Source organism: Macaca thibetana, chromosome X (genome assembly GCF_024542745.1).
Source record: "Macaca thibetana thibetana isolate TM-01 chromosome X, ASM2454274v1, whole genome shotgun sequence".
Classification (NCBI taxonomy): domain Eukaryota; kingdom Metazoa; phylum Chordata; class Mammalia; order Primates; family Cercopithecidae; genus Macaca; species Macaca thibetana.
This window is the reverse complement of record NC_065598.1, coordinates 127,091,849-127,118,911: the sequence shown is the minus strand read 5'-3', so window position 1 is coordinate 127,118,911 and position 27,063 is coordinate 127,091,849. Positions and strand designations below refer to the sequence as shown.

Below are 27,063 nucleotides of genomic sequence, written 5' to 3'. Positions count from 1 at the left end.
GTGAGAGACTGAGGGCTGAGACAGGAGAGACAAGCAGGAACTGATGAAACAGCTAAATGCCTAGGCAGATAAAAAGGGGTCCCCAGCCGGGCCCGGTGGTTCACGCCTGTAATCCCAGCACTTTGGGAGGTCAAGGCAGGCAGATCACGAGGTCAGGAGATCCAGACCATCCTGGCTAACACGGTGAAACCCCGTCTCTACTAAAAATGCAAAAAATTAGCCAGGCGTGGTGGCGGGCGCCTGTAGTCCCAGTTGCTCGGGAGGCTGAGGCAGGAGAATGGCATCAACCCGGGAGGCGGAGCTTGCAGTGAGCCGAGATCGTGCCACTGCACTCCAGTCTCAGTGACAGAGCAAGACTCCGTCTCAAAAAAAAAAGGGGGTTCCCCAGAGAATCTCTGACCCACCCCAGAAGTGTTTACTTCAGTCGCTTTTGTGCAGATGGGGGAACCTGCCCAGGACCTTGTCTGAGCGTTCCCACATGCACACTGGGAGAATAGGGCAGAGCCATGGGCAGGGGGAGGAGCTTGGCCTCTTCAGTTCCTGTGCAGTGGTCTGGGATTCAATTTTCTGTGAGGTCAGGGACCTATTAGCAGGAGCGCCATCTCCCTTTGCTGAGTTTTTTTTGTTTTTTTTTTTTCTTTTTTTTCCCTTTTTGCCCAATAAAATCCTGCCCTACTCACTCTTCAATGTGTCTGCGTGCCCAATTTTCCTGGTCGTGTGACAAGAACCTGGTTTTGGCTGAACTAAGGAGCAAAATTCTGCACCACAAAGTCATAAAAAAGATTTTTCATATAAAGAAATCAAGGTTCAGCAAGGTAAAATATGAGCTCAAGGTCATACAACTGTAAGTAAGTACAGAGTCAGGAATTAAAAGTAGATGTGTTAATTCCAATCCCCAACTCTCTCGCCTATGGTTTGGTGCCTCCAGAATTCTGATGCACAGTTTGGGTTCATATAATTTTTTCACTGCTTTACCAAGCAAGAACTACCACTGCCACCATTCCTTCCCATAATTTGTATTCATATTTCCATATTTAATTAAAGTTTTACACAAAAAAATTAGTTAGACATTTTAGTATTTAATTCAAAGTGTCAAGCAAAAACAAGACAACCAAAAATGTACCCCAAATAAGCTGGGAAAATTCAGTTTCTGGAAAAACATATCCTAAGGAAATAAAGTTGTATGTAGATACATGTACATCTTTGTGTACTAAGATGTTTATCTTAGTGTTCTTTGCAATAGCTCAAGGGAGAAAACAACTTACATATCCAACAAGGTAGTTTCGTGTAACAGAAACTAATGATGATATTCACAATATAATACTAAATTTATTTTGAAGTCGGTCACCAAAAGGTATTATTATGTCACGTGCATTGAGCTTTACTCTGTGATCCTTAGAATGGCTGTCTCTTGATAGGTGGGATTAGGAGTACTTTATTTCTTCTTGCTTTTCTGTTTCTTTTGTTCCCTGTTTTTTAAATAAGCATATATTGCTTTTGGAATGAGGCCAAAAAACAAACAAACAAAAAAGAGAAAACAATAAAAGAATCTTCATTGAAAACACAGTTCCAATGATAAGTATGTGAAGTAAAGCAAATGTTACCTCGATTTAACCATTCCATAATCTACATATTTTAAAACTTCATGTTGTACATGATAAATACATGTAATTTTTATTCATCCATTAAAAATAATAAATAAAAATAAATAAAAACAGTTGCTGTATATGATCCACTACCTGCATAAGCAGTCAAAAGCCTCTCATAACGGTAGGGCCACACTTTCCCAGCTGCTCATAGCCACATTATATGATATGTATAGGTTTGAGGCAATTGCTCCAAAATATCAACCCCATTCCCCACTAGCCTAAAATTATTACTCTTTTCCAACCTAAGTAGTAATGGTAATAGCTAATATATGTCAACAGAATATTTATTATGTGCCAGACACTAGTCTAAATATTTTACATGTATCAGCTCATTGAAATCCTCAATGAAGTAGGTGTTACCAATATTCCCATTTGACAGATGAGCTAACTGGAAAGAAGTGAAGTAACTTTCCCAAGGTCACAGAATAGTGAGTGGTACAAACAGGATTTGAACAGGGACAAGCTGGATTAAGAGCGCATGCACTTGACCACTCCATCCACTCTTTGAAGCTAGCCCTTCAAGAACCACCATGTTGGAGTTATCTCAGCATTTGATTTTATTTATTTTATTGTATTTTTAAATTTTATTTTATTTTAAGTTTCGGGATACATGTGCAGAACGGACAGGTTTGTGACATAGGTAAACGTGTGCCATGGTGGTTTACTGCACCCATCAACCCATCACCTAGGTATTAAGCCCCACATGCATTAACTATTCATCCTAATGCTCTCCCTCCCCCGGCCCCAACCCAAACGGGCCCCAGTGTGTGTTGTTCCCCTCCCTGTGTCCATGTGTTTTCATTGTTCAGCTCCCACTTATGAGTGAGAACATGTGGTGTTTGGTTTTCTGTTCCTGTGTTAGTTTGCTGTATCTCAGCACGTTATATCTTAAATGGCTCTTATTTGTGTTGGGAGTGGTTGTGTAAAACACAGGGTCAGCAGTTGCTGGCGAAGTGGGCCCTGTAAGAGCTCTAAGAGAGCTTTCACAGGACAAATGGAAAATGGAAACGGTTCAGAGAAATGGACAAAGTTAGAAAAATACGTGGCATCTGAGAATCATATGAGGCCAGAAAGAAAGGTCATTCTTTGGAGCTCAGTGGGTGGGGTTATGAGGTCAAAAGGATGCAGTAAATTCCTTTGATTTTGAGAAGGCAAGCAATAGTTGTTGAATAGTTACTGCTTACTCTGAAACATAATAGATATTTAGTAAATATCTGTTAAATCAATGTAAGAGTGGATTCTGTTCTTGCTCTCAGCTGCTAGGCAGCTAATCCTTGCTCCAATGAGTTAGCTGATAGAATGTCAGTCGATAAAACATTCTAGGAAGTTAAGTGTTAAGTCGGAAGGGGTGTGGTGCAAACATTTCATGTATTGCAGTAATAATTTTTTTCCTGGACCAGCCCTGCACACATGTGAAACTGTGTGGTCGCAGTATGCCCTCACTGACTATTCGAAATGGGGTTGCCAGAATAAATGAGAAACGCCCTGCCTCAGACTTACCCAAAGTATAACAAATGAGAGGTCATTTCTACTCCTAGGAATCTACAAAGACTCCTCAGGTCTCTCTGTGGAAGCCACCGTGAACCTGTTTGTTCATTTCTGCATTTGGAGGAATGTGGACTAGAGCCTCCTAAGCTGAGAAAAGCAAATGTCAAATTCAACATTCAGAAGGGAAGAATATCTTTGGTTTTGATTTTTAAATAGCAGTGAGTCAGCTTAACCAGATCCTTCTGTACAAATAATTCCACCTAAGCAATTAAAGGAGAAAAGTATTGTAAGAACTTGCATTGGGAGTGTACAACTAATTTTAAGACACAAAGGTTAGTATCCCTTGGGATGTAGTTTCCCATTAAAGATTGCTAATAAGTTACAAATCCTACCACTACTCCCTTCTCAGGTTTCCCACAATTCTACATTTAGAAAGTTAAACCATGCTTTCTCTTTCTGTCTTGTGCATTAGTCTTTTAGATGTGTAGTACTTAAAAGAAATACACGAATTAAAAATGTTCTGGGTTTGGCTGTACTTGTACGTGGGTACAATTAGAGAATTCCAGACAACGTTTTGAGTTATGCTGCATACCCTAAAAATAGAGCCACCATATTTAAATAGCCTTGAGGAGAAAGGATGGCAGAGGTCCTTAAATCTGGGGCCAGCCCCAGACTAATCCAGACTGAGAAGAATCTGTAATCACTAGGCTTACAAGTTCAAGTCACTCCAAGGCTCACAAGTGTGAGTTAGCACTTAGGACTGGGATGACTACAGGCTGGTGTAGGCTAAAAGAAAAGGGGCAGAAAGCTGTAAAGCAGGCCCCGGAGTTAAGTTACACTGCTGAGCTGTAAGCAGGCCCAGCAGTGAAATTCAACAAATCTTTGAGAATCACCTACGGTGTGCACGACATATTTGGCAATCGGTCAAGAGGAGAGTAGACCTAAGTGGAACCTAACTGGTTGCCATTGTAGGTCCAAGTTAGTACCAACCAGCAGGAACCCAAGTGAAGAGACTAGGTGAACATCAGGATTAGGGACTTGGGTAGATGTGTGGGTAGAAAAAGAAGAGTGAAATAACAGGTCCTAAGTGACTGCTGCAAGGGTGGAGCTTGGCAAGAAGCCAAGTCAAGACTGAGGCAGGGGCCTCTTTTAGGTTTCCTGTTCTAGGGCAGAACTGGTCCCTTAGTGTAGTCCACAGGTGTCAACAAGCAAGCACACCTGGCTAACGTGGAGATGTGGGAAGGGTGAGAAATAAGACACTTCTGGACAGGGAGATCAGCTTGAGTGATAGCTCATATGACCTCTCATTTTTGCTAATCAGTTTGAATCCTGTAGAGTTTGTATATTTTTAATTTAAAATTGTATATCCAGCTTCAAAAACAGTAGAACCTAAGTTCATTATAAATAGATGAGAAAATTCTGGTAAGCAAATGAAGAAAATAAATTTCAAGTATAATCCTACCACCAAGATTTTAGCATTTTGGTGTGCATTTTATACATTGAAATTCTACTTCTTTAATGGATCCCTAAATTCCACATGTGCCTCCCCATTCCATTTAGTTTGGAATAGTTTCCTGAATATATTCAAAAAGATTTTCTGTTCAGTCAATGCAGATTCCCCACAGTAACCCTAATATGCTGGCTTTCGTGGCCTCTTAGTAAGTAGATGTTTTATAAGGCATTATTCCTTGATTACTTCTTTATAGGGTTTCTGTGAAATTCACAACCTGTCAGAACAGCATGGCTTCCAACCTGCTCACCGCCCTGCTGGGCAACACAGTGAGCACTCTTTCTAAATGGAGTAAAGCTGATTCTAGGAAAAAAGAGACAGACTCAGGGAGCAAGTGAGAAAAGGGAGGCTAAAGGAGAAGGTGAAACATTGAAGTCATAAGCAGAAGGCAGGAAAAGTGAGTCAAGGATGCAGTCCAAAGGTGAGAAAAGATAATAAAGTCATGTAACATGGTTACCAGAGGCTGGGAAGAATAGTAGGGGGTTGGAGACTTGGGGGGAGGTGGGGATGTTTAATCAGTAGGAAAAAAAATAGAAGAATGAATAAGACCTGCTATTTGATAGCACAAAGTGACCATAGTCAATAAAAACTTAATTGCACATTTTAAAATAACTTAAAGAGTGTAATTGGATTGTTTGTAACTCAAAGGATAAATGCTTGAGGAGATGGATACCCCATTGTCCATGATGTGCTTATTTCACATTGCATGCTTGTATCAAAACATCTCCTGTACCCCATAAATATATACGACTACTATGTACCCACAAAAATTAAAAAATGTAAAGTGAGGTAAACAGAATGACTATGACAGGAAGAAATGAATGAAAAAAACAAGTTCTAGCTGTTTATCTCTCTCTTATCCTTCATACACCTAGATATTAGTTTTCTCTTTACATTTAAGGAGAGCCTGGTATAATGAAATGAGCCCATTACTGGAGGCCAGAAGACCTGGGTTCCACTCCCAGGTCTGTCATTAACCTGCTGAAAGATCTTAGGCAAGTCTCTTACCTGCTCTGGATCTAAATCTCCCCACTTGTAAAATATGGGCTTGGAGTACATGATATCTAACGGTCTGTTTTGTCCTGGGTGTCTCCTATTGCTAGGTATATACAGAATCAATTTCACGTTAAAATATAATTCCAAGTACCATTTAGAATTTGGTTGTGCATCATGCCCACCACATGGATTTAATGCTAAAGCGTTATGTGGAAACAAACAATTATAATTGTTTTAATTACCCAGAGTAGCTAGTAATTTCTATAAGACTTGGGAGCACTGTCTTAAGAATGCTGTTATTACACTGTCACTTTTCCACGGTCTTTCCAATTTAGGCATGATAATTTCAATGTCCCAGGAGTGGAGACAAGATTGCTATTAAGCTGATAATCTTGCTGGTAATCTTGTTCTTCCCCCCTTCCCCCCAACCCCACCCTTAGTATGAAGGTTAACACTGAGCAGTGAGAGTCTCTTAGACTCCATCCAGTTACTCCACCAAAGAATGTGAATCAGATGCAACCTGTCCAGGTCATTGTCAGGCCTGCATAAGGTCTCAGGCAATTATACATAATCACTTCTTTGTAGCTTTGAAAAGGTGTCTGACAGAAGGTATCGTCTATCAGGTGCTGGACTAGCTATCTGATTCCAGAGTTCTCTTCCTAGCTTGGTTTGGTAGGCGTCAATATGGCTGTGGGCATAGGGGGTGGTGGTCAGGCAGCTGTTCAGCTTGATTCTCCAGGACCCCCCAGGATAGTCACGTGGGCCAGAAATCTTTCTGGGCAGTTAATCCTAAGCAACGTTAAGCCTTCCATCTTTCACACATGCAGCACTTTGAACTGCTTTATGTTTTCAGAAATAAAATAAAAACCAGTTGTAATTTGGTGTGAATTTCACACGTGCACAAGCATCTAAAAGGCTTGTTCTCTCTCCTTACCCCCACCAGGAAACCTTAAGTACCCAGTCAAACTGTGCTTCCCTCAAAGGTTTATTGCTGAGTCCTGTGGGCTCTGGGGAAAGGGCCTTGGTTCACTTCCTACTTATTCTTTGTTCTTTGATGTGTCTAACTGCACCTTGCTCTCCACCAGATGCTAAAAGATTAGACTGCCTGCAGAGAGAGCTCCATTTTAGAAGGAACTGCTGCTACCTGGTAATTAGCCTCTCACCACTCTTAGCAGTTTTCCTTTTACCAGGAGTTAAAACCCCAGGAAGGGTTACAGTTTGGTCAATGAATTTCTTCTGTCTCTGCCCTGAAGGAGCTCCCTTTCCTAGTTCCCTAGGTGATTTACTGAGTGCAGACTTTCAAATTATGTTCAGTTTATTTCCTAGAAAACTTGTTGCAGCTGACTATATTGGTAAATGTGTAAAATATGAACCTTTTTAAAAAATGTCAGAATATTTGCATTTTTACCAAAAAGTAAAATAGTCTTTAAAAAGAATCCCTCCTAGGGTTTATCCCTCAAGAAGTTCTGAGATTCCTGGATGTAGCCTGCAGAAAAAGTCTTACCTTCAGAGGGGTTTAAGCTCTCTGTAAATAAGGTGCACACCTATTGATGTTTATAAACAGAGCTCAGTCGAGTTGAAGGAGTGCAGACCAAGATTTCACCAGATGGCTGAAATTAAATCAGCATCACTGAAAACATGCTTAGCCTAAAATTGCACTAAATGGTATCAAAATGTAGAACTATCTCCACACTTTCTGTTCTAATTAACACAAGTCCAATCCTCTCAGTGGAGTGTTCTACTTGGTTCTGGCTTCCAAAATGCTATTTGGAGTTCAGGATTTGAAGAGTAAATGACTGATGGAAATTAGCCAGAAGGAACTAGTTCACAGTTGTCCCCACAAATATGCTGAATGACAATGAGCTTATACTATTATGGATGGAACCGGTTCTGGGCCAGTGTCAGAGTGGGTGATTGGTGTAAGTTACAAAAGGGATAATACATGGGGAAGCTCTGAGGTTTACCAAAAGACCAGAAGGAAAATACCAGGTGGTTGGCCAGACACGCTGGCTCATGCCTGTAGTTCCAGCACTTTGGGAGGCTGAGGCAGGTGGATTGCTTGAACCCAGGAGTTCGAGAGCAGCCTGGGCAACATGGCGAAATCCCATCTCTACCAAAAATAAAAAAATTAGCCAGTCTTATAACCCAGTCTCAAAATAAGTAAATAAATAGATAAAAAATTTAAAAACAAAATTAAAAAATTAAAAAAAGAAAATGCCAGGTGGTGGACTTAACTTTTTATGTTTATTTTTCTTTTTATTTGACACAGAGTCTTGCTCTGTTAGCAAGGCTGGAGTGCAGTGATGTGATCATATTTCACTGCAATTGAACTCCTGGGCTCCCACTTCAGCCTCCTGAGTCGCTGGGACTACAGGCATGCACCACCATGCCCAGCTAATTGTTTAATTTTTATAGAGACATGGTCTCACTATGTTGCCCAGGCTGCTCTTGACCTCCTGGCCTCAAGCAATTCTCTTGCCTTGGCCTTCCGAAGCTCTAAGATCACAGGCATGAGCCACTGTGCCTGGCCCAGGTGGGTGACTTTAAAAGGAATTGGTGAACAAAATAGGTTGTCAGAAGGAGATTTTATAAGTTAATGCCACAGAAAGCTTTTGCTATGAGAAGCCATGATTTTCTTTTCAGACCTGTGCAAATGCTAGGGAGTGTTGAAGGAGGGGTTCAAATACATGCACACATTAGTGAGGAATATTCTGAGCATCCCCACTCTCAGATAGGTTGGTGTGGGGAGAATTCAGTAACAAGGGATGGGGAGTACGCGAGGCAAAACTGCTTGGGTAGCCCCTTGTTGTGCATGTGGTCTGTGGGCCAATTGGTAAAGAAACAAATGTCAAGGATGAGCAAAGTGATGCATAAAGGTGAATGAAAGACGGTAAAATGAAGCCTAAACTCAGGGATGATGCACATAAACACGTATCCCGGCAGAAGGCAAAAGGGGAGCAAGCCTGTAGGACCTGTAAAGAGAATACCAGGAATCTCTAGGACACTCCCTCTCTCTTAACCTCCCCAAGTCCAATTGCACCTACTATAGAACCATCTCTCCCATTTTTACCTCTTTCTATTCTCACTACCACTGTCTTAATCCAGGCTACCATCTTTTCTCACCTGAACTATAGCAGCCCCAACTTGGCTACCTGTCACCTGTTTTACCCCCTCCTCCACCTATCCCTTAAACCATCATTCCTCAAAGTGTAGTCCACAGACCAGCAACATCGGTCTCGCTTGGGAGCTTGTTAGAAAAGTATATTCTCAGGCCTCACCACATATCTATAGAATCTGAACCGGCATTTTAACAAGATCCCCAGGTGAATCATATGCACTTTAGAGCTTGGGCAGCAATGCCCTAACTACTTTTAGGCTGGTGTCTCTAAGACACAACTCTGACCATGTCAAGTCCCTGCTGAATATCATCCAGCTACTCCTAACCCCACCCTGTACCTCACCTTCAAGGCACATGGCTTCACATGCCACAAACAGCTCCCCTTGGTATGACTTCTGCCCACTTTTCCAGGCCCAGGGTCTCACTTTCTCCTTTAGCAAAACCAAACTGCTTGCAGTTTCATTGTTCAAACCAGGTTTTCTAATCTCTTCTGCCTCTAACACTCTTCTTCTTTCCCCTGGCTAACTCCAATTCTTGCTTCACACCTCAGCTTAGATGTCCCATCTGTTAGAAATCCTTTCTACTACGCTCTCACCCATCTTTATGGGTTAGGTGATCTCACATTACCCCCTGCATACATCCCTCCACAAAATCACTTAGCTCAACCTGCTGTGATTAACCATGGATGTGCCTGTCTTGTCTTCCAGCCTATGTGTTCCTTGGTGGTAATTCCTATGTCTTGTTCATCTCAGTGTCCCCGGAGCCTAGAAGAGTATGTGGCATAAGCAGGTGCTCAATAATCTGTGTTGAATTGAAGGGACAGTAGAAAGGATCACAAAAGGGTAATGGCATACACAAAAAGGAAAGGGCAAGCACATGAAAATTAAGCCCAGAGTTTTGGCAGATAAAAATTACAAACAGGAAAAGAAAAAGAGCTCGAAAAAGACAAACAATAGAGTAAAAAGCATGCTAAAGGAGAGATGAGGCGTTGACTTTTACAGTGTTTATTAAGGAGAAGGTTAAGACTGATGAAACAGTTCTCTGTCTCTGTTTTTGTGTGTGGCTGTTATGGCTGAGACTTACCTATGAAAATGTGGAATCAGAAGATTAAAATGACCAAAAGGTAATTTATTTACTTGCCACCTGGAGAAATGATCAGCTGATACTGGTTTATCTGAGAGAAAACCAATAGTTATGTATGTGATTCTAAATATTGCAGATCTTGAACATTCAAATAAATATTGCCCTTGTCAAAACAGACCCCTCAGATGGTATAAATGCTAATAGCTAGGTGTAATCCATTCTCACACTGCTATGAAGAAATACCCGAGGCTGGGCAATTTATTTTGTTTTTTAAGAGCTTTAATTGATTCACAGTTCCGCATGGCTGGGAAGGCCTCAGGAAACTTATAATCATGGCGGACGGGCACCTCTTCACAGGGCTGCAGGAGAGAGAATGAGGGCAAGCAGAGGAAATGCCAGACACTTATAAAACCATCAGATCTTGTGAGACTCACTCACTGTCACGAGAATAGTATGGGGGAAACCTTGCCCATGATCCAATTACCTTCATCTGGTCCCGTCCTTGACACGTGGGGATTATTATAATTCAAGATGAGATTTGGGTGGGGACACAGAACCAAACCATATCATCAGGTGACCACACACCAGGATTTGTCCAAGACAGGCCTGGTTTATACCTGTTGTGACAATATCCTTATTACAAGTGCCCCTTGTTATCCTCTAAAGTGTCCAGGTTAGGTTCATAAATTATATGGGCACCTAGAAGTAGTCAACACTTACTGAGTTCTTCCTATGTGTCAGACACTGTGTAAAGTACTTTACATGAATACTCTCACTAGAAGCTCACTATGATCCCTTTTGAAATAGACATGCAATTCACATAACAGTAAGTTAATCAAATTCATCCTTTTAAAGTGTACAATTCAGTGGTTTTTTTGTATATTCATTATGTTGTGCAACTATCCCAACCATCTAATCCCAGAATATTTTCATCACCTCTAAAAGAAACTCTATGCTCATTATTAGTCACTCCCACCCAGCTGCTGGAAACCACTAACTTACTTTCAGTCTCTAGGGATTTGCCTATTCTGGCTGGTTCATAGAAATTGAATCGTATAATATGTGACTTTTTCTTTCTGGCTTCTGACAATTCTATTTTACAACTGAGGAAACTGAGGCTCAGAGAGATTAGTCTGCCCACGATCACTCTTCTACTGGGTAGAGGAGTCGGAACTAGACCCAGGTGTGTCTGGCTCCAAAGCAAACATTCTTAGCCACCATGCTGTGCTGCCACCTCATATTTATTGCAAAGGCTCAGCACATTCTTGGAACTCTTATTTGGCCCTCTGTAGCTGGGCACATTCTTTCCAAAATGCCTCACAAATCTTCATTATTTGAGAGGGAATTTAGTGTTTGAGAAGAGCCAAAAGTCATAAAGAGCAAATATGGTAACTAAAGTGGACCATCAAGCTGGGTCATTGCTATAGACTGACTTGTATTCTCCCAAAATTTATATGTTGAAGCTCTAACCCTCAGTGTGACTTTATTTAGTTAGGACTTTTAGGATGTAATTAAGGTTAAATAATATCATAAATATGGAGTCCTTATCCGATAAGATTGGTAGCTTTATAAGAAGAGGAAGATTCTCTCTCTCTCTTTCTCTCGCTCTCTCTCGCTCTCTCTCCACCATGTAGAAATGTAGTGAAAAGGCAGCCATTTACAAACCAAGAAGAGAGCCCTTACCACAGCCCAACCATACTGGCACCCTCATCCCAGGTCTCCAGCCTCTAGAAATGTGAGAAAATAAATTTTTATTGTTTGAGCCACCCACTCTATGGTATTTTGTTATGGTAGCCTGAACTGGCTAAAACAGTCATATTTGGGGATAAAAAATGAAGCATAACCATTAAGTCAGGAGAATGAGTGATTAACATCTGTGACTTTGAGAATAATTTCCTGAAGGGGGCGTAAGAAATATTTTGAATGCTAGAGTCAGCATTGGAAACAGGGGAAGCATCTATAAGACATTTTGTATGACACTATGCTTTTAACTTTTAGAATACCTATTGTATTTCTCTGGAAAATATAACAAGTATAAGAAAAAAGTAAAAATAACCCATTATGCTACTATTAATGATATGCTATATTTCCTTCCAATCTATCTTTTCCTGAAACCTTAATTGTATAGTCTGTATTTTTTTAAAGCACACAATTAATATGTAAGATACATTAAAATTTCTCTGTTTTTAAAAATCTTTTAATTTTAGGTTTGGGAGTACATGTGAAGGTTTGTTACATAGGTAAATTTGTGTCACAGGGTTTTCTTGTACAGATTATTTCATCACCCAGGTATTAAGCCCAGTACCCAATAGTTATCTTTTCTGCTCCCCTCCCTCCTCCCACACTCCACCCTCAAGTAAACCCCAGTGTCTGTTGTTTCCTTCTTTGTGTTCATAATTTCTCATCATTTAGCTCCCACTTATAACTGAGAACATGTGTTATTTGGTTTTTTTGTTCCTGTGTTAGCTTGCTAAGGAAAATGGCCTCCAGCTCCATCCATGTTCCTGCAAAAGACATGATCCTGTTCTTTTTTATGCCTGCACAGTATTTCATGGTGTATATGTACCACATTTCCTTTATCCAATCTGTCATTGATGGACATTTAGGTTGATTCCATGTCTTTGCTATTGTGAATAATGCTGCAATGAACACTTGTGTGCATGTGTCTTTATGGTATCATAATTTATATTCCTCTGAGTATATACAGTAATGGGATTTCTGGGTCCAATGCTAGTTCTGCTTTTAGCTCTTTGAGGAATTGCCATACTGCTTTCCACAATGGTTGAATTAATTTACACTCCCACCAACTGTGTATAAGTGTTCCCTTTTCTCCACAACCTCACCAGTATCTATTATTTTTTGACTTTTTAGTAATAGCCATTCTGACTTGTGTGAGATGGGTATCTTATTGTGGTTTTGATTTGCATTTCTCTAGTGATCAGTGATATTGAGCTTTTTTATATGCTTGTTGGCTGCATGTATGTCTTCTTTTGAAAAAATGTCTATTCATATTCTCTGCCCACTTTTTAATGGGGTTGGTTTTCTCTTGTAAGTTTGTGTAAGTTCCTTATAGATTCTGGATACTAGACTTTTGTCAGATGCATAACTTGCAAATATTATCTCCCATTCTGTAGGTTGTCTGTTTACTCTGTTGAAAGTTTCTTCTGTTGTGCAGAAACTCTTAAGTTTAATTAGATCTCACTTGTCAATTTTTGCTTTTGTTGAGATTGTTTTTGGTGTCTTTGTCATGAAATCTTTGCCCATTCCTATGTCCAGGATGGTGTTATCTAGGTTGTCTTCCAGGGTTTTGATAGTTCTGTGTTTTACATTTAAGTCTTTAATCCATCTTGAGTTAATTCTTGTATATTGTGTAAGGAAGGGATCCAGCTTCAATCTTCTGTGTATAGCTAGCCAGTTATTCAGGCACCATTTATTGAATATGGAGTCTTTTCCCCATTGCTTGTTTTTGTCAGCTTTGCCGAAGATTAGATGGCTGTAGGTGTGCAGCCTTATTTCTGGACTCTCTATTCTGCTCCATTGGCCTATGTGCCTGCTTTTTTACCAGTACCCTGCTGTTTTGGTTACTGTAGCCCTATAGTATAGTTTGAAGTCAGGTAACTTGATGCCTCCAGCTTTGTTCTTTTTGCTTAGGATTTCCTTGGCTATTCGGGCTCTTTTTTTGTTCCATGTGAATTTAAAAAAAATTTTCTAGTTCTTTGAAGAATGTCATTGGTAGTTTGATGGGAATTGTATTGAATCTTAAATTGCTTTTGGCAGTATGGCCATTTTAATGATATTGAGAATGTCTTTTTTCAAATGTTGTCGAAGGTTGTTGTTGATCAGCTAATTGACAAAATTTGCTAAAGCAAAAACTAATAACAAGTTATATATATATACATACAGACATCTCAAATTTTTCATTTTAACATAAAATGTATACATTTTATTCATATCCCAACTGTTTGATATAGGGCCAAGACCTTTTCTTTAGTATGGACTTCTCTGATTGTATTCCCTTTTGTCTTTCTTCCATAAACCACATCCATAATCTGTCGTCAATGATTTCCGGTCTTGGTTTATTAACTGTGGAACAAGAATATAAATGCTTGCAAAGCATAAGTACAGAATCTTTCCGGATTTTGATGTCTTTCCTCCCTCAATCTTTTATTGCTGTCATATCCAAAACTAATTTGGCAGCACATTTTTGGGGACTCCCCCTTATTGGGTCTTTACAAAAATATAAGTTTAAGTTTCATAGAAACAACTCTTGCTATTAGTGCTCATTATAATTTTTTATATACATACCATTTAATTAAATGATGTAATTATAATAATAAGTAGAGCTTGTCAAAATATTTCCAACAATGTAATCATTAGTAAGCATGGGACTCAATTGGTCTCTGTCAAAGTGTACAATTGTATTCGAGTCGCCTACTAGCCATGAGCTTTCATCACAATGTGGGCATCTGCCAATTTTTGTTTGTTTGTTTGTTTTTTTGTTGTTTTTTGTTGTTGTTTTCTTGAGATGGAGTCTTGCTCTGTCACCCAGGCTGGAGTGCAGTGGCGCGATCTCAGCTCAATGCAACCTCCGCCTCTCGGGTTCACACCATTCTCCTGCCTCAGCCTCCCAAGTAGCTGGGACTACAGACACCAACCACCATGCCCGGCTAATTTTTTGCGTTTTTTAGTAGAGACGGGGTTTCACCGTGTTAGCCAGGATGATCTCGATCTCCTGACCTTGTGATCTGCCCACCTCGGCCTCCCAAAGTGCTGGGATTACAGGCATGAGCCACCGCGCCTGGCCCACATCTGCCAATGTTTTAAAGAGAGAATGGAAAGCATTATATGTGCATTATTAAGTGGAAGTTTGGTAAAGAAAGTTTCTACCATCCTTGTTTATTTAAAAAAAAATTCAGACATGTACAGAGTAAAAAGTTAAAGTCCCCCTTATTCTATCTCCTCTCTAGGAATATTGCTGTTACCAATTTGGTATATATTCTTCCAGATTTATTACTATGCATGCATCTATACATGTGCATTGCTGAAGTGCTTATGCATATGTGCATGTGCAGATGATGTGCTGGGCACTGTACTAATACCTTGATGTGAATTATTTTATTTAATCCTCACAACAGCCCTATGAGATAATATCACTATTATCTCTATTTTACAGATGAGTAAACTGAGGCTCAGAAAGGTTCAGTAATTTGCCCAAGGTCACGTAATGACTAATTTGTCTCCCTCTTAAGAGGACTATTATACTAATGTACATGAATCAAGTTAAATGTTTGGGTTCATTTATCCACTTATTCAGTAAACATTTATTGAATGTCCACTCTGCCAGGCACTGTACTTAATTCCAAAAATTCAAACACATGGTTTTTATCTTCAGGTATCTAGAAGAGGTAGATCAATCTGTGAGCTAAATGATTTGCCCCAGTTCGTCCAGCTAGTAAGTGAATAGAGAAAGATTACAATCCTGATTTATTTTAACAAATTGGTATATAACAGTCCTAGGTGCACAGAAAATTTGGTAGATTTGTTTTTAGAGCTAGCCATTTTGAATATTATTGTTTCCATGAGAAGATGAGTTTGGAGCCCCCAGGAATCAGTGTCTAATTGTTATGAACCAGTAAATTAAAGATTATAAATCCAAGTTATGAATGATTTGTTTAAATTATAGAGAGAGATAGATAGATAGATAGATAGATAGATATTTAAAGGCAGATATTAGGATGAGACAGGATTCAGGATTGGAGTTCCAATTCCTTGGGTGGGAGGACTGACGGGTGGTAAAGAATTTAGATCTGCTAAGGAGCTTGATTAGGATATTGAAAAGTACCAGCTTAAAAAAGAGCAAGCAATTGTACAGAGAATCAGAAGTCCAGAGAAAACAGAAAAGAGAAAGAGAAAACAGGAAAGTTGTATATAAGGCGGTATTACGAGAAAGAGAATCATAACATCAAAATTGAGAAATTTGATCATAATGATAGAAAAAAATTAAAGGCTGCATGTTGAGACAGAACCAAGACCTTACCTATTACATAACACATTCCACAAAGCTGGCCAATTTCAATGTACGCTATGGAGGACTGAAGAAAAATGCCTCTCGCAGAGATGGGGGTGGAAAGCTTGAGCTTCATGAGTGTCTGACCTCCAAATGCATAAATGCCAAAGGCTTTTAGAGCCAGTTGGCAACACTTACAGGGATGGAAGAATCAGGGAATTATTCTTATAAACATAGTATGGGATCTTACGAAGGAAACAAAAATAAAGCCTTAATTAGAAACCTTAAAAGAATGGTTACATATTCTTTGTAATTGCAGAAACATGTAAATATACAAACACATGGAACATGGCAGTGTTGATAGGGAGGATTAAGTGCCCTGATGGAAAATAAGAATAAAATATGAAAAGGAGAAAGGAAAATATTGAGCTTCTTAAATTGCTTGCAAAAAAACTGGAGTCTATGACAGAATTTGGTCCTCATGACTGAAATGTTTCTTTGATGTTAGAAAAAGTATTGCTGTCATCTCTCTCTTTAGAAATTCTTTTTTTTTTTTTCGTAATAAAAATCCCGTGGCAGCTCCTTGTCCGTGAAGGATTTTAAAAATAGGAGCGATTTCATGTGTCTGCAATGGTCTGTGTCAGCACTTGCCCTAGGCAAGGTTGCCACACAGGCAAAAATGTACCCCTCTCCTCTATAAACAGGCCCTCCCTGGCAACCCCATTCCCTTGGTGCCCCCCCAGGGGAACTGACCCCCTTTTCTTGGACTACAGCTCCATTGTGATCTCCCACATCAAATCAAACCCCCTTTCCCTCGGTAGAGCAGCTCTGTCTCCAGGTGCAAGGGATGAAATAGGTTTCACCCTTTGCAGCCTATTTTCATTTAAAAATAGCACCCCGGTTAACCCAAATGAATCTTGAGTCGGTGGAGCTCTGGGCAGTAAAACCAAGTACAGAGAAGTCCATGAGGAGAGGGGCATAGTTTTTGTCAGTGGGGGAAGGGGGTGAGGTAGGTTGCCTTCCTGAAAGCTATTAAATCCCAGATGTGGGCTCTGTTCAGTGTGGTGCTGCCTTGAGGGAGGGAGGAGGTGGTGGTGGATGGACTCTCTGACCTCTCAAGGTTGCTGTTAATTCTATGGGTCGGTGATTTCCAACTACATTTCCCCGCGCCTGGCTTCCTTTGCAGTACTGTAGGCACCGCGTGACTCGGCTTTAACTAGGGGTTTTCAGCAGCCTGTCTTTGTGCCTATCAGCCAGGGCTCAATTTTCCCATCACGGTCCTCCCTGCAACAGCAACCCCTGGGTTCAGCAATAGTGGAGGCTGAAAATCAGCCCCAGCCATACTCAGCTCAAAGAAATTTTTCACAGAGAGCTCTTCAAAGCTCCTGTTCTCAGAGAAATATAAGAAAGGGACTGTTTTGTGCTCACAGTGTGTGTGGGCTTTATGAAGAAAAAAAATCTGTGGCCTTATGTGAACAGAGTATGCTGTATGCAGATTTGGTGGGCAAAGCTACAAAATGAAATCTACTCAAGGGGCTCATATAATCATATGGTCAATTTCATGTTGGATCAACAAACATTCAGGAGCCCAATACTATGTGCCAGTCTCTGAATTAGAACTGGTGAGTAACAAGAAAAATAAAGCAAAGTCCCTGCTATGGAGAAATTCAGTCTAATGGGGAAGATAGACATCCAGGGCAAGAAGTGCTAGGCTTGAGGTAAGTGAGGGTGTTTGGAGGCGTAGGGGAGCTTGCCCTTGGCTCAGCCTGCGGCTGATAGGGATTGAAGAAAGCTTCCCTGGGGAGATGACATCTGAGCTGAGTAGGAGTAAGCCAAACCAAAGAAACGTGGAAAGAGTGATAGATGGAGAAGGATGACATGAGCAGTGGCATGTAGGCACACAATGACTGGACAGGTATGGGGAACTAAGAGCAGGCTGCAGTTATTAGAGAGGAAAGTGTCAGGAGGAGGTGGGCAAGAGGCTGGAGGGGCAGGCATGGCCACAGGAGGGAGAGAGAGCTGAGTCTCCTGTGCTGAGGAGTACAGGCTTTATCCTGAGGGGGAGCCACTGAAGGATTTCAAGCAGGGGAGTAATAGGGTCGGATTTACATCTTGACTAAACTATCTGTCAATTTGGAAGAAATCATTCAAATTGCCCATGGGATGAACTGATTAAAGAATTCCATTGAAAGGGTAAATTTGCAGATGTAGCCATAGTTAAGTGCAAGGCTCTCTTTTTTCCAAGATGGTTTGTCATGAGACTTTTTTAGGGATGTCGCTAAAACAGCATACAGACAGATACGTGGATCTATCTGTAAAGGTCAACATCTTTTAAAAGGATGCAGGTCCTCTAAATAGTGCTTAAAGGAAACAGGGCTTGCAGAGAGTCTTGTGACTTCTACCCTTTATTCTGTGCTGCAGTAACAGTATCGGGTTAGGAATGCAAATTGTGCTATCATCTTTTTGTTTTGTTTAGCAAAAGTCATCTGGGAAGGCATTGTTTAACCTGAGTTGCAGCCATCTAAATCTTGCTGAAAAGGAGTATTTTGGATTAGAATTCTGCAGCCATTCTGGAAATAATGTAAGTTGGTTTCATTATAGGGTTCTTTGTGTCTAGCATTGCTTCTAAACGCAGTTTGCGGCTAGGTATACAGGGTTCAATTCCCTGATTGAAAATGAAAAACTATGTGCACCCTTGCAACATGATTAGATTTAATAACTAGTGTTCCTCCTCCCTCTTTGTTTATTAACAGTCACCTTGGCCAGGTGCGGTAGCTCATGCCTCTAATCCCAACACTTTGGGAAGCTGAGGCAGGTGGATCACCTGAGGTCAGGAGTTCAAGACCAGCCTGGCCAACATGGTGAAACCCCATCTCTACTAAAAATACAAAAATTAGCTGAGTGTGGTGGTACATGCCTGTAATCCCAGCTACTTGGGAGACTGAGGCAGGAGAATCGCTTGAACCTGGGAGGCAGAGGTTGCTGTGAGCCAACATCGCACCACTGCATCCCAGCCTGAGCAACGGAGTGAGACTCTGTTTCAAAACAACAACAACAACAACAAGTCACCTCAGTTTGCCAAACACAAACTCTTTTACCCCACGTTCCTGTTTTGTCACTCTGTGAGCAGCTATGCATGCTTTAGCAATTTTGCCTTTCCAGAGCCTGGACCTCAACCTGCAGAATTAAGACTTTTAACCTCACCAGTGAATATTCAGAGGAATCTCCTTTCTCCTTTCTCAGGCCCTAACATTCGTGATATTCTTCTGCTGTGTCCTGCCTTGGTATATCTGTGATCTGGCACCTTCCCAGAAAGGCTCATTATGTCTATTAGACTGGCATTTGGGGACTGGAGGGTTCAAATGTGGAGCCAAATGCCTTCATTAGTCTTTGTAGCAACTAATGAGCCATGTATGTGACACCTCTGTCATCCTACTAAGGCAGTGGAGCAGTGATTCAAATGTCAACAAGAAAGAGTTTATAGATCAACAGTGTTCACTGTCATTGGGAAAATATAAGGGGGCAGATTAAACATGGTATGCCACCTATTTGACATTGCTGTTTGTTTCTACCTTTAGAAGTCTAAATAGTCCTGGTACTTGTTTATTTCATGTTAATCTTTATCTATTACTGAAAAAAAAAACTCTGCTCAGTGCCATGCTCTACCAATTTTTTCATTAATGTTATTACAGGTTTGGTTGGAACTTTTGAAGCCCATAATAAAGCAGGTAAAAAGTAAGTATGGAAAAGCATTTAAGGAATAGAGTTCACAGTTAGAGCTTGAAAAAGGTTTCAGCAACCTCACACAATTTCTCATTTTAATATAAGGGGAGAAAAGGGCTTTGAGATATTATTTCAATCCTTAATACATCCAGTGAATTCAGCAATTTAGAAAATTATTTTAATTTTGCCTGAGATGAAAGAAATCATGCTGGTGGATCTTTGAGTAAATCTGAAGAACTCTGGTAATTACAGTACTCTGTGGATTGGTTTGAGGAATATATCTCATTTTCTGGCACTGCAAATCTTCGAGCATCCTTGATGTCAATCTGCAATGCCATTCACTGTCTGCCTGAAGATTCTTTAGTTATATCCTGTCACAAGCATTATTCATTCGCTTTAGTTCATATTTGAGTGCCTACTATGTATGAAATATTTTCTCCCTATATTTTACAATCTAGTGTGATGGATCTCAAGTTTCAGTGTGCATTAGGATTGCCTGAGTTTCTCGTTAAATGCCGATTCCTGGGCCTTATTCCTGGGTTGCCAACAACCTGCATGTTTACAGAATTCCACAGATGTTTCTGAGGCAGGCGGATTTCTTTCAGGATTTTGCACTGTTTTAATGTCTCTTTTACTGGTTCATCTTCCACTGCCTGCTCTTTACATGTTAGTGCTTCCCAAAGTTCTGTCTGTTCCCACTGCATAAGTATCACCTGTCACATTATTCCAACAGCTTCCAAACCCATTCCCCCCATTCATCATCTACATTACTCCCAAAGAAATCTGTTGAAAATACCAACCTGATCACATCACTCTTCTTCTTAAAATGCTTCCATGACTCTCTACTACCTACCCTTCAAGCAATAAAGTCCCATTTCCTTAGGATGGTACACAAAGCATTGAAATCTGGCTTCCTTCCTAGCCTCGTCCCTGCCACTAGCCACTTCGTATTTCTACCTCTGCTGACTTTGACAAAACTAATCTCAGATGGAGGCTTAGCAGATAAAATACAGAATGCCATATTAAATTATAATTTTGATAAACAAAGAATAATTTTCTTATATAAGCACATCCCATGCAATTGTTGTTTATCTGAAATTCAAATTGAACTGGGAGTGCTGCACTTCTTATTCACTAAATCTGGCCATTCTACTCGGGTCTCAAGTCCTCTAGGAGGACATCCTTGACCTCCTCCAAACTCTTTTCTCCCTTCTCTGCTTCCCCAGCACTCAGTGCTTATAGCATTTTAGGGTGTTGTAATTGTCTAGATGTCTGTCTCTTCTACTAGACAGTGAGCTCTTAGTTGTCTTTTTACTCCCAATACCTGCTTTGCACATAATGGACACCAACAAATATTTACTGAATCAATGGTGTTAATGCTGCATGTGTGCATTTATGTTTTGTGTAAAAGTTAATTTTCAAATGCAAGCAGGTGTGAAGATAAGCATATGTGTTTTCTTAATGTATATTATAAGATAGATAGAGGCATCAGTCCATCGTGCTTCGAATTCTCTTTATGAGATACTTAGGCCTGGTAATGTACACCTGCCTCAGCTGAAGTTGAACCCTTCTCTCAGTCAGGAATGCAGAATCCCAACTAGCAAGTGCTATATTTCTATAAATGGGATACTTCTTAGGAGAGGACATAGTAGGTCCCAAAGGGGCACATTTATACAAATAAACTCAAAGGAAGACAGGGTAGAAAGAGGGGTGGGAGAACTTTCCTAATCGCTGTACACATAGAGACACAATCCAGAAATTGTGACACTTTATACATGTGATAAATGGAAACATAGAAGTCTGTAGGAGGGAGTGATGGGGAGGGGAGGGAAGAGGAGAGGGGTGTGTGTGTGTGTGTGTGTGTGTGGACCTATAACTGTTGTGATGGACATTTAAATAAAACTTATGGAGATATTGTGTTTTAAGATCCTAAGGAGATTGTTTTCAAATTTATGGTGAAATTTTTCCCAGTGGACCCTGGACATCTGCGGGAAGAACTTACAAGGTATAGTGATTACCTGTGTATCTCTGCATGATGTTACTTAAGAATCATTATTCTCCATTTATTGGGGGCAAGTGCTTCTGGCCCTTCTCACAAAACTTGGCTTTAAGTCATTCTCTGGGAGATGGTGAGGATCTGGAGAGAGGGTGGGCCTAGCTGGTTCCCCAGGTGTTCATCTTCCAAAGGGTGGAGACTACAGGAAGAAAGAGGGGTGTTCTAGAAGTTCAAGCCTGGGCATCCACTTGGGGATTATGCCATTAACTACTACAACAATGAGTGTGCTGTCCTTCATGACACCTGTGTTTCAGTCAGAGAGGGCAGCTTAACAGCACAGGTATAATGCCAGCCGATTTCCATGGAAACTGAAAATGTGGGGGTTGTGAATGTATTTCACGGAAGACAAAATATTCTGTAATGATGATAAATACTTATGAAAAAATGTCCTTCAGAATTACAAAGTAAACCTACTTCTGCAAAAACATATTGTCAACAAAACACTCCTCAAACCTTATTCTATTTTCTAAACTTACACTTTTTTTTTTTTTTTTTTTTTTTTTTTTTGAGATGGGGCTTTGCTATATTGCCCAGACTGGTCTTGAACTCCTGAACTCAAATGATTCCCCTGCCTTGGCCTCCCAAAGTGCTGGGATTACAGGCATGAGCCACCATACCTGGCTTAGATTTAGACTCTTATACATGAAAGAGGTCTGAGAGATAATCTAATCGAGCCCTCTTAGTTTACAGATGAAGAGATAGGTCATGGGAGCTAAAATGACTTGTCCAAGATCGCCGGAGGTTGCCAGTTATTCTCCTTGATGTCTTCCCCCGAAAAGAGTTCATGGCCAGTTCAATCTTTGCCCCTTTTGTAAAGACTTTTCTCAATGGCCTTTGCAAAAGTCGCTTTTTACAAGCCTGTCTTTCCCTCTTTCTCTACCCTAATTCTCTCTTCACATTTGTGAGCTACAGGCCACTTTCCCAAATAACTTGATACCTTGGTATATATATGTATGTGCATTTGCTAACCCATTTCAGTCGAGTTTCAAATTGTGACCAATTTTGATTGAGATAAACTCCCCCCACTCCAAAAATAAATAAATAAAGAAAGAACGGGAAAATCAATGTGATGATAAATGATTCATCAGCTGTTCAGAGCAAGGATTTGGTATTTGTAGCAGGCAGCTGCCTTCTTAACAGCAAGGAACGTGTCAAATGACAAGAAGTTCCCTTTCTTTCATGCTAGGAGCAAAACGAAATTCACCTTTCCTTTAGCAACTCAAGCTGATTATTCTCATTTACAACTATATTTGAAAACAGGCAATGGCAAAGGTTAGGCTTCATTTATTTGTTTCCCATTGGTCCATTTAAATAATACTTAACTGTAGTTGAGTTTACAAGGATGCCTTGTCTAGGCTAATACGTGGGTTTCTGAGAGTAGTGTGCAAATGTAATTTTTCTAATTGAATGGTTTCTAATGTATAAGGGGAGCTCATAATTTGAAGGAGTATAATGATGAACACTTTTGTAAACTGAATAATCACCTACTAATTTATCTGTTTTTTCAATCTAGATTTTCATGTATCACTTGTGATTAATTTTGATTCACTACATTGCCTTCAAGGCTTAATTGGTTAAAAAGGAAGTCCACATAGACCTTTATTTAGAAAATCACATTTTTATAGGGAAATACCCACAGTACTCAGTGTTTTAATTTATAAAACAAAATACTGGGGCCAGACGCAGTAGCTCACGCCTGTAATCCTAGCACTTTGAGAGGCCAAAGTTGGGGGATCACCTGAAGTCAGGAGTTCAAGACCAGCCTGGCCAACGTGATGAAACCCCGTATCTACTAAAAATACAAAAATTAGCTGGGCATGGTGGTGCATGCCTGTACTCCCAGCTACTAGGGAGGCTGAGGCAGGAGGATCGCTTGAACCCCAGAGGCAGAGGTTGCAGTGAGCTGAGATCGTACCACTGCACTCTAGCCTGGGTAACAGAGCGAGACTCTGTCTCAATAAATAAATAAATAAATAAATAAATAAATAAATAAAATATTGGAACCAATCTTGGACCATGTAAGAAGGTAATTAGTGGTAGGTAGTCTTTATTATACACATTTCTTTCCAAAATTTGATTCTCCTTTGAGAATGACTTTTTTGTAATTGTGCGATAAATGTTATCTGTTTAGCAGAGCCCTAGATACCAAGCTGCATTTCATAGGTCCCTGATGAGCTTTTGGTGGGAAAAAGGGCAGTTTGGTTTAGTTCTTTTCAGCAAACATTAATTATACTGACTCTGTAAAATTATGTGTTGGGCACTGGTGATACAGAGAAGGTGGTCCAGGCAAAGGGAATAACAGGCAGAAGCATAGCCCCAAGTTCTTCATTTCTGAAACACAGTCTTTTGGACAGGAGGCGGCCTGAATTCAGGGGCAGACCTAAGTTCTAGCCACAGATTCACTATCCGTGGATGATATGACCTTGTCAACATCACCTAGCACCTCTCTTTCTATAATTGTAAACTGGGGTGATCATTTCTTGCTCCACCAACCTAAGTTGTTATGGTAGTGCGTACTTGATAGCGTTTTGTAAACTGTACACTACTCGCCTCCTGAGTGCATTTGTTCTTGCTGGATCTCCTATTCTCTCTAGCTGGGAATGTGGCTTTGCTACGTGGCAGAAACCACCAGAGGATGATTGGCCAACTTCCTCAAGTTGGCGGGAGGATTTGGCCAGGGTGATTCCTAATGGCTGTGAGGCCTGCCAAAGTGTTCGATCAGCCAAGTTGTGGTCCAGGTCTGGTCTGGGGCTGAAGCAAAGCCTATGCATTACTCATCACCCCAAAAAAGGCATCTGACTGACTGGGGGCACCATTCCTTTCTTGAATCATCTTGGATCTGGGAGAAAGAAAATGCTTCTTTCTTATTCCTGTTTCTTTCTCAAGAGATTCTTCCCAATTTCTTTGCAGGTATCTTTTTACTCTTCAAATAAAGAAGGATTTGGCTCTAGGAAGGCTTCCATGCAGTGACAACTGTACAGCATTGATGGTATCTCACATCTTACAATGTAAGTAGCAAATGTCTGTCTGCTTTGGGACCTATCAGCCAGGTAGAGAACCAAGCACAGGAGCTGAGCTCCCCACACACGCCCATCACTGTGTTAGGGTTTACAGAGGAGAGAAAGCCTGGATAAGATACAGAGAAACAGCATAGCCTGAGCCTGAGTTTCCTTGTCTTTAAAATAGTGACAAGAATACCTTTGGTTCTGTGGATTAAATGTAAATGCTGATTTTCTTCTACCCCAGTCCAACCTTACCCTCCTACCGTCTCTGGAATTGCTGTCCAGGAGCTGGTTTGGGCTAATCTGGGCATGGGCTTTGCCAGACAGGTCCCCACTCCCTCTGCTTGCCCCAGGATACTTCTCTGATACATGCTCTCTGTGGCACATAGTCACATTTGTTGTGATTTCCCTGTTGCTCTTTATCATGATTTCAGAGAACAAAGCACAGAGTACAGCAGGCAGTGAGAGGCTAAAAGGGAAAAAAGCCCCAGGCATTTATTAGCGTTCCCCATATCCTAACAACCAACAAGTAGCTGGACTAGGCTGAATAACGAAGGTAGGTAGAAAGTGGTCTGGAGAATAGCAGGGGCCTTGCAGGGAGAGGGGTGATGCCTGGCAGGCCAGGCTGCTCCTACAGCCCCAAGGGCAGGGTGTAGGCAGCTGGAGATAGTATCTCTTCTAAAGCCAGCTGGATGTTTTCTCCCTTCTAGAGAGGCCTCCAAAGAATAGGCTGTTTCTTACTAGTCCTGCAGGATCAAAATTTCATTTTTTGTATCTTAAGTTCATTTTTTACCTCTGTACTTTACCTTTCTGATAGTCCAGAAATGGCAGATTTCTAATTTCACCCCAGAGCCCCGGAATGCAGTGCTTAGATAGGGACAGTATCTGAATAAGTGTTTACCAAGTGACTCCTGACAGGGACAAGCAATGAGAGCTCTAAGATCTCAGAAAGGCAGGGGGCAGTAAGAGAAATGGTAATCATGGAAGGTTGTTGGAGAAGGTAGCTTTTGTGCTGGGCCTTAAAGGGACACATAGGAATTGGGTAAGTACTGGTCAGTAAAGGAAACAGCATGAAAACAAAAATGGTGGTTGGACAATAAGTGGCATATATAGAGGATGAAAAATGACCCAGTATAGCCCAAACATAGGGTCTGTTTAGAAGAAGTGATGGAAAATGCACCATTTTGAAGGGTCTTGAATGCCGAGGACACTAACCGTCATGTCCAGTATTGTACTTTGGCACTGGGGTGGGAGTACAGGGTAGAGCAGGTAGAGGAAACAGTGCTAGAAGACATCCTTCTCCACTAGCTGCCTGTTGAGGCAGCAGTCAGAGGATTGGGGCTCCCAAGCAGTCTCTAACGGGGGAGCCCAATTTCATGCTTAACAGTTCTGCCTTAAGGATTTGAGCATTCCCTAGTGGCCATTTCAGGCATAGCACAGAGCACTTGAGCTTTTCTAGAGGATATTGTTTGTCAGTAGAAACTCTTTCCATGGAAAAAAGCTAAAGTTCCAACTAGGTAGTTCTTCGCAATTGATCCCAGTGAGACTATTTCACCGAACTCTAACGTGGTATGCAGAACACAACTAGATTTGTCTAATTTTCCATTCATCTAATATTTGTTGGATACCCGCTATATTTTAAGCATTCAAGAACCTCCACATTCCAACTTTCTTGTCTCCTTTGGTTTCACTTACACACCTCCTACTCTAGCCAGACACTCCCTCCCAAACACAAGTTGTGCATTTCAAATGAAGCGTCCCTCTTTTATGAACTCCCTCAGTAACTCTTCTTGGTCGTTAATTCAAGAAAATTGTATCATGTACCTACCACATGCCAGATACTATTATAGGCACTGGGAACACAGCAATAAACTAAACAGACAAAAGTCCTTGCCCTTGTGGAGCTCACATTTTGGCAGTGGGGTAGAATCAGACAATGACCAAAATAAGTAAATAAATTATATAATACGTGGCAGCATGTGATAAGAGCAATGGAGAAAAATGAAGTGTAAGAGGGAGATGGAGGAATTCTGCGGGCAGATACTGAATATTTATATTTTTAAATTTTATTCTTCTTTTATGGACAAGAGTTAACGTTGGCATAAATATTTATTTTATGAGATGGGGTCTCACTCTATCGGCCAGGCTGTTCTCGGCCCACTGCAACCTCCACCTCCCAGGTTCAAGTGATTCTCCTGCCTCAACCTCCCAAGTAGCTGGGATTACAGGCACATGCTACCACACCCGGCTAATTTTTGTATTTTTAGTAAGGACAGGGTTTCACCATGTTGACCAGGCTGGTCTTGAACTCCTGACCTCAAGTGATTCTCCCGCCTTGGCCTCCCAAAATGCTGGGATTACAGGCGTAAGCCACAGTGCCTAGCCAGCATAAATATTTAAATAAGGTGGACAGGGTAGGCTTACTGGGAAG

The 27,063-nt window shown here is 40.8% G+C and overlaps 1 protein-coding gene across 2 annotated transcripts in view; it reads left to right on the top strand.

The window, feature by feature from the left end:
- Window positions 1-27,063, top strand: part of FRMD7 (FERM domain containing 7) — a 51,288-nt gene that overhangs the window by 9,650 nt on the left and 14,575 nt on the right. Inside the window, exons 2-5 of one of the 2 annotated variants that reach the window (XM_050775235.1) lie at window positions 18,328-18,432; window positions 19,544-19,586; window positions 21,546-21,579; window positions 24,541-24,638. In XM_050775235.1, the coding sequence (XP_050631192.1) occupies window positions 18,328-18,432; window positions 19,544-19,586; window positions 21,546-21,579; window positions 24,541-24,638 (280 nt within the window). Of the gene's footprint in view, window positions 1-18,327; window positions 18,433-19,543; window positions 19,587-21,500; window positions 21,580-24,540; window positions 24,639-27,063 lie in introns of both variants that reach the window. The other variant, XM_050775234.1, reaches the window with a different exon arrangement.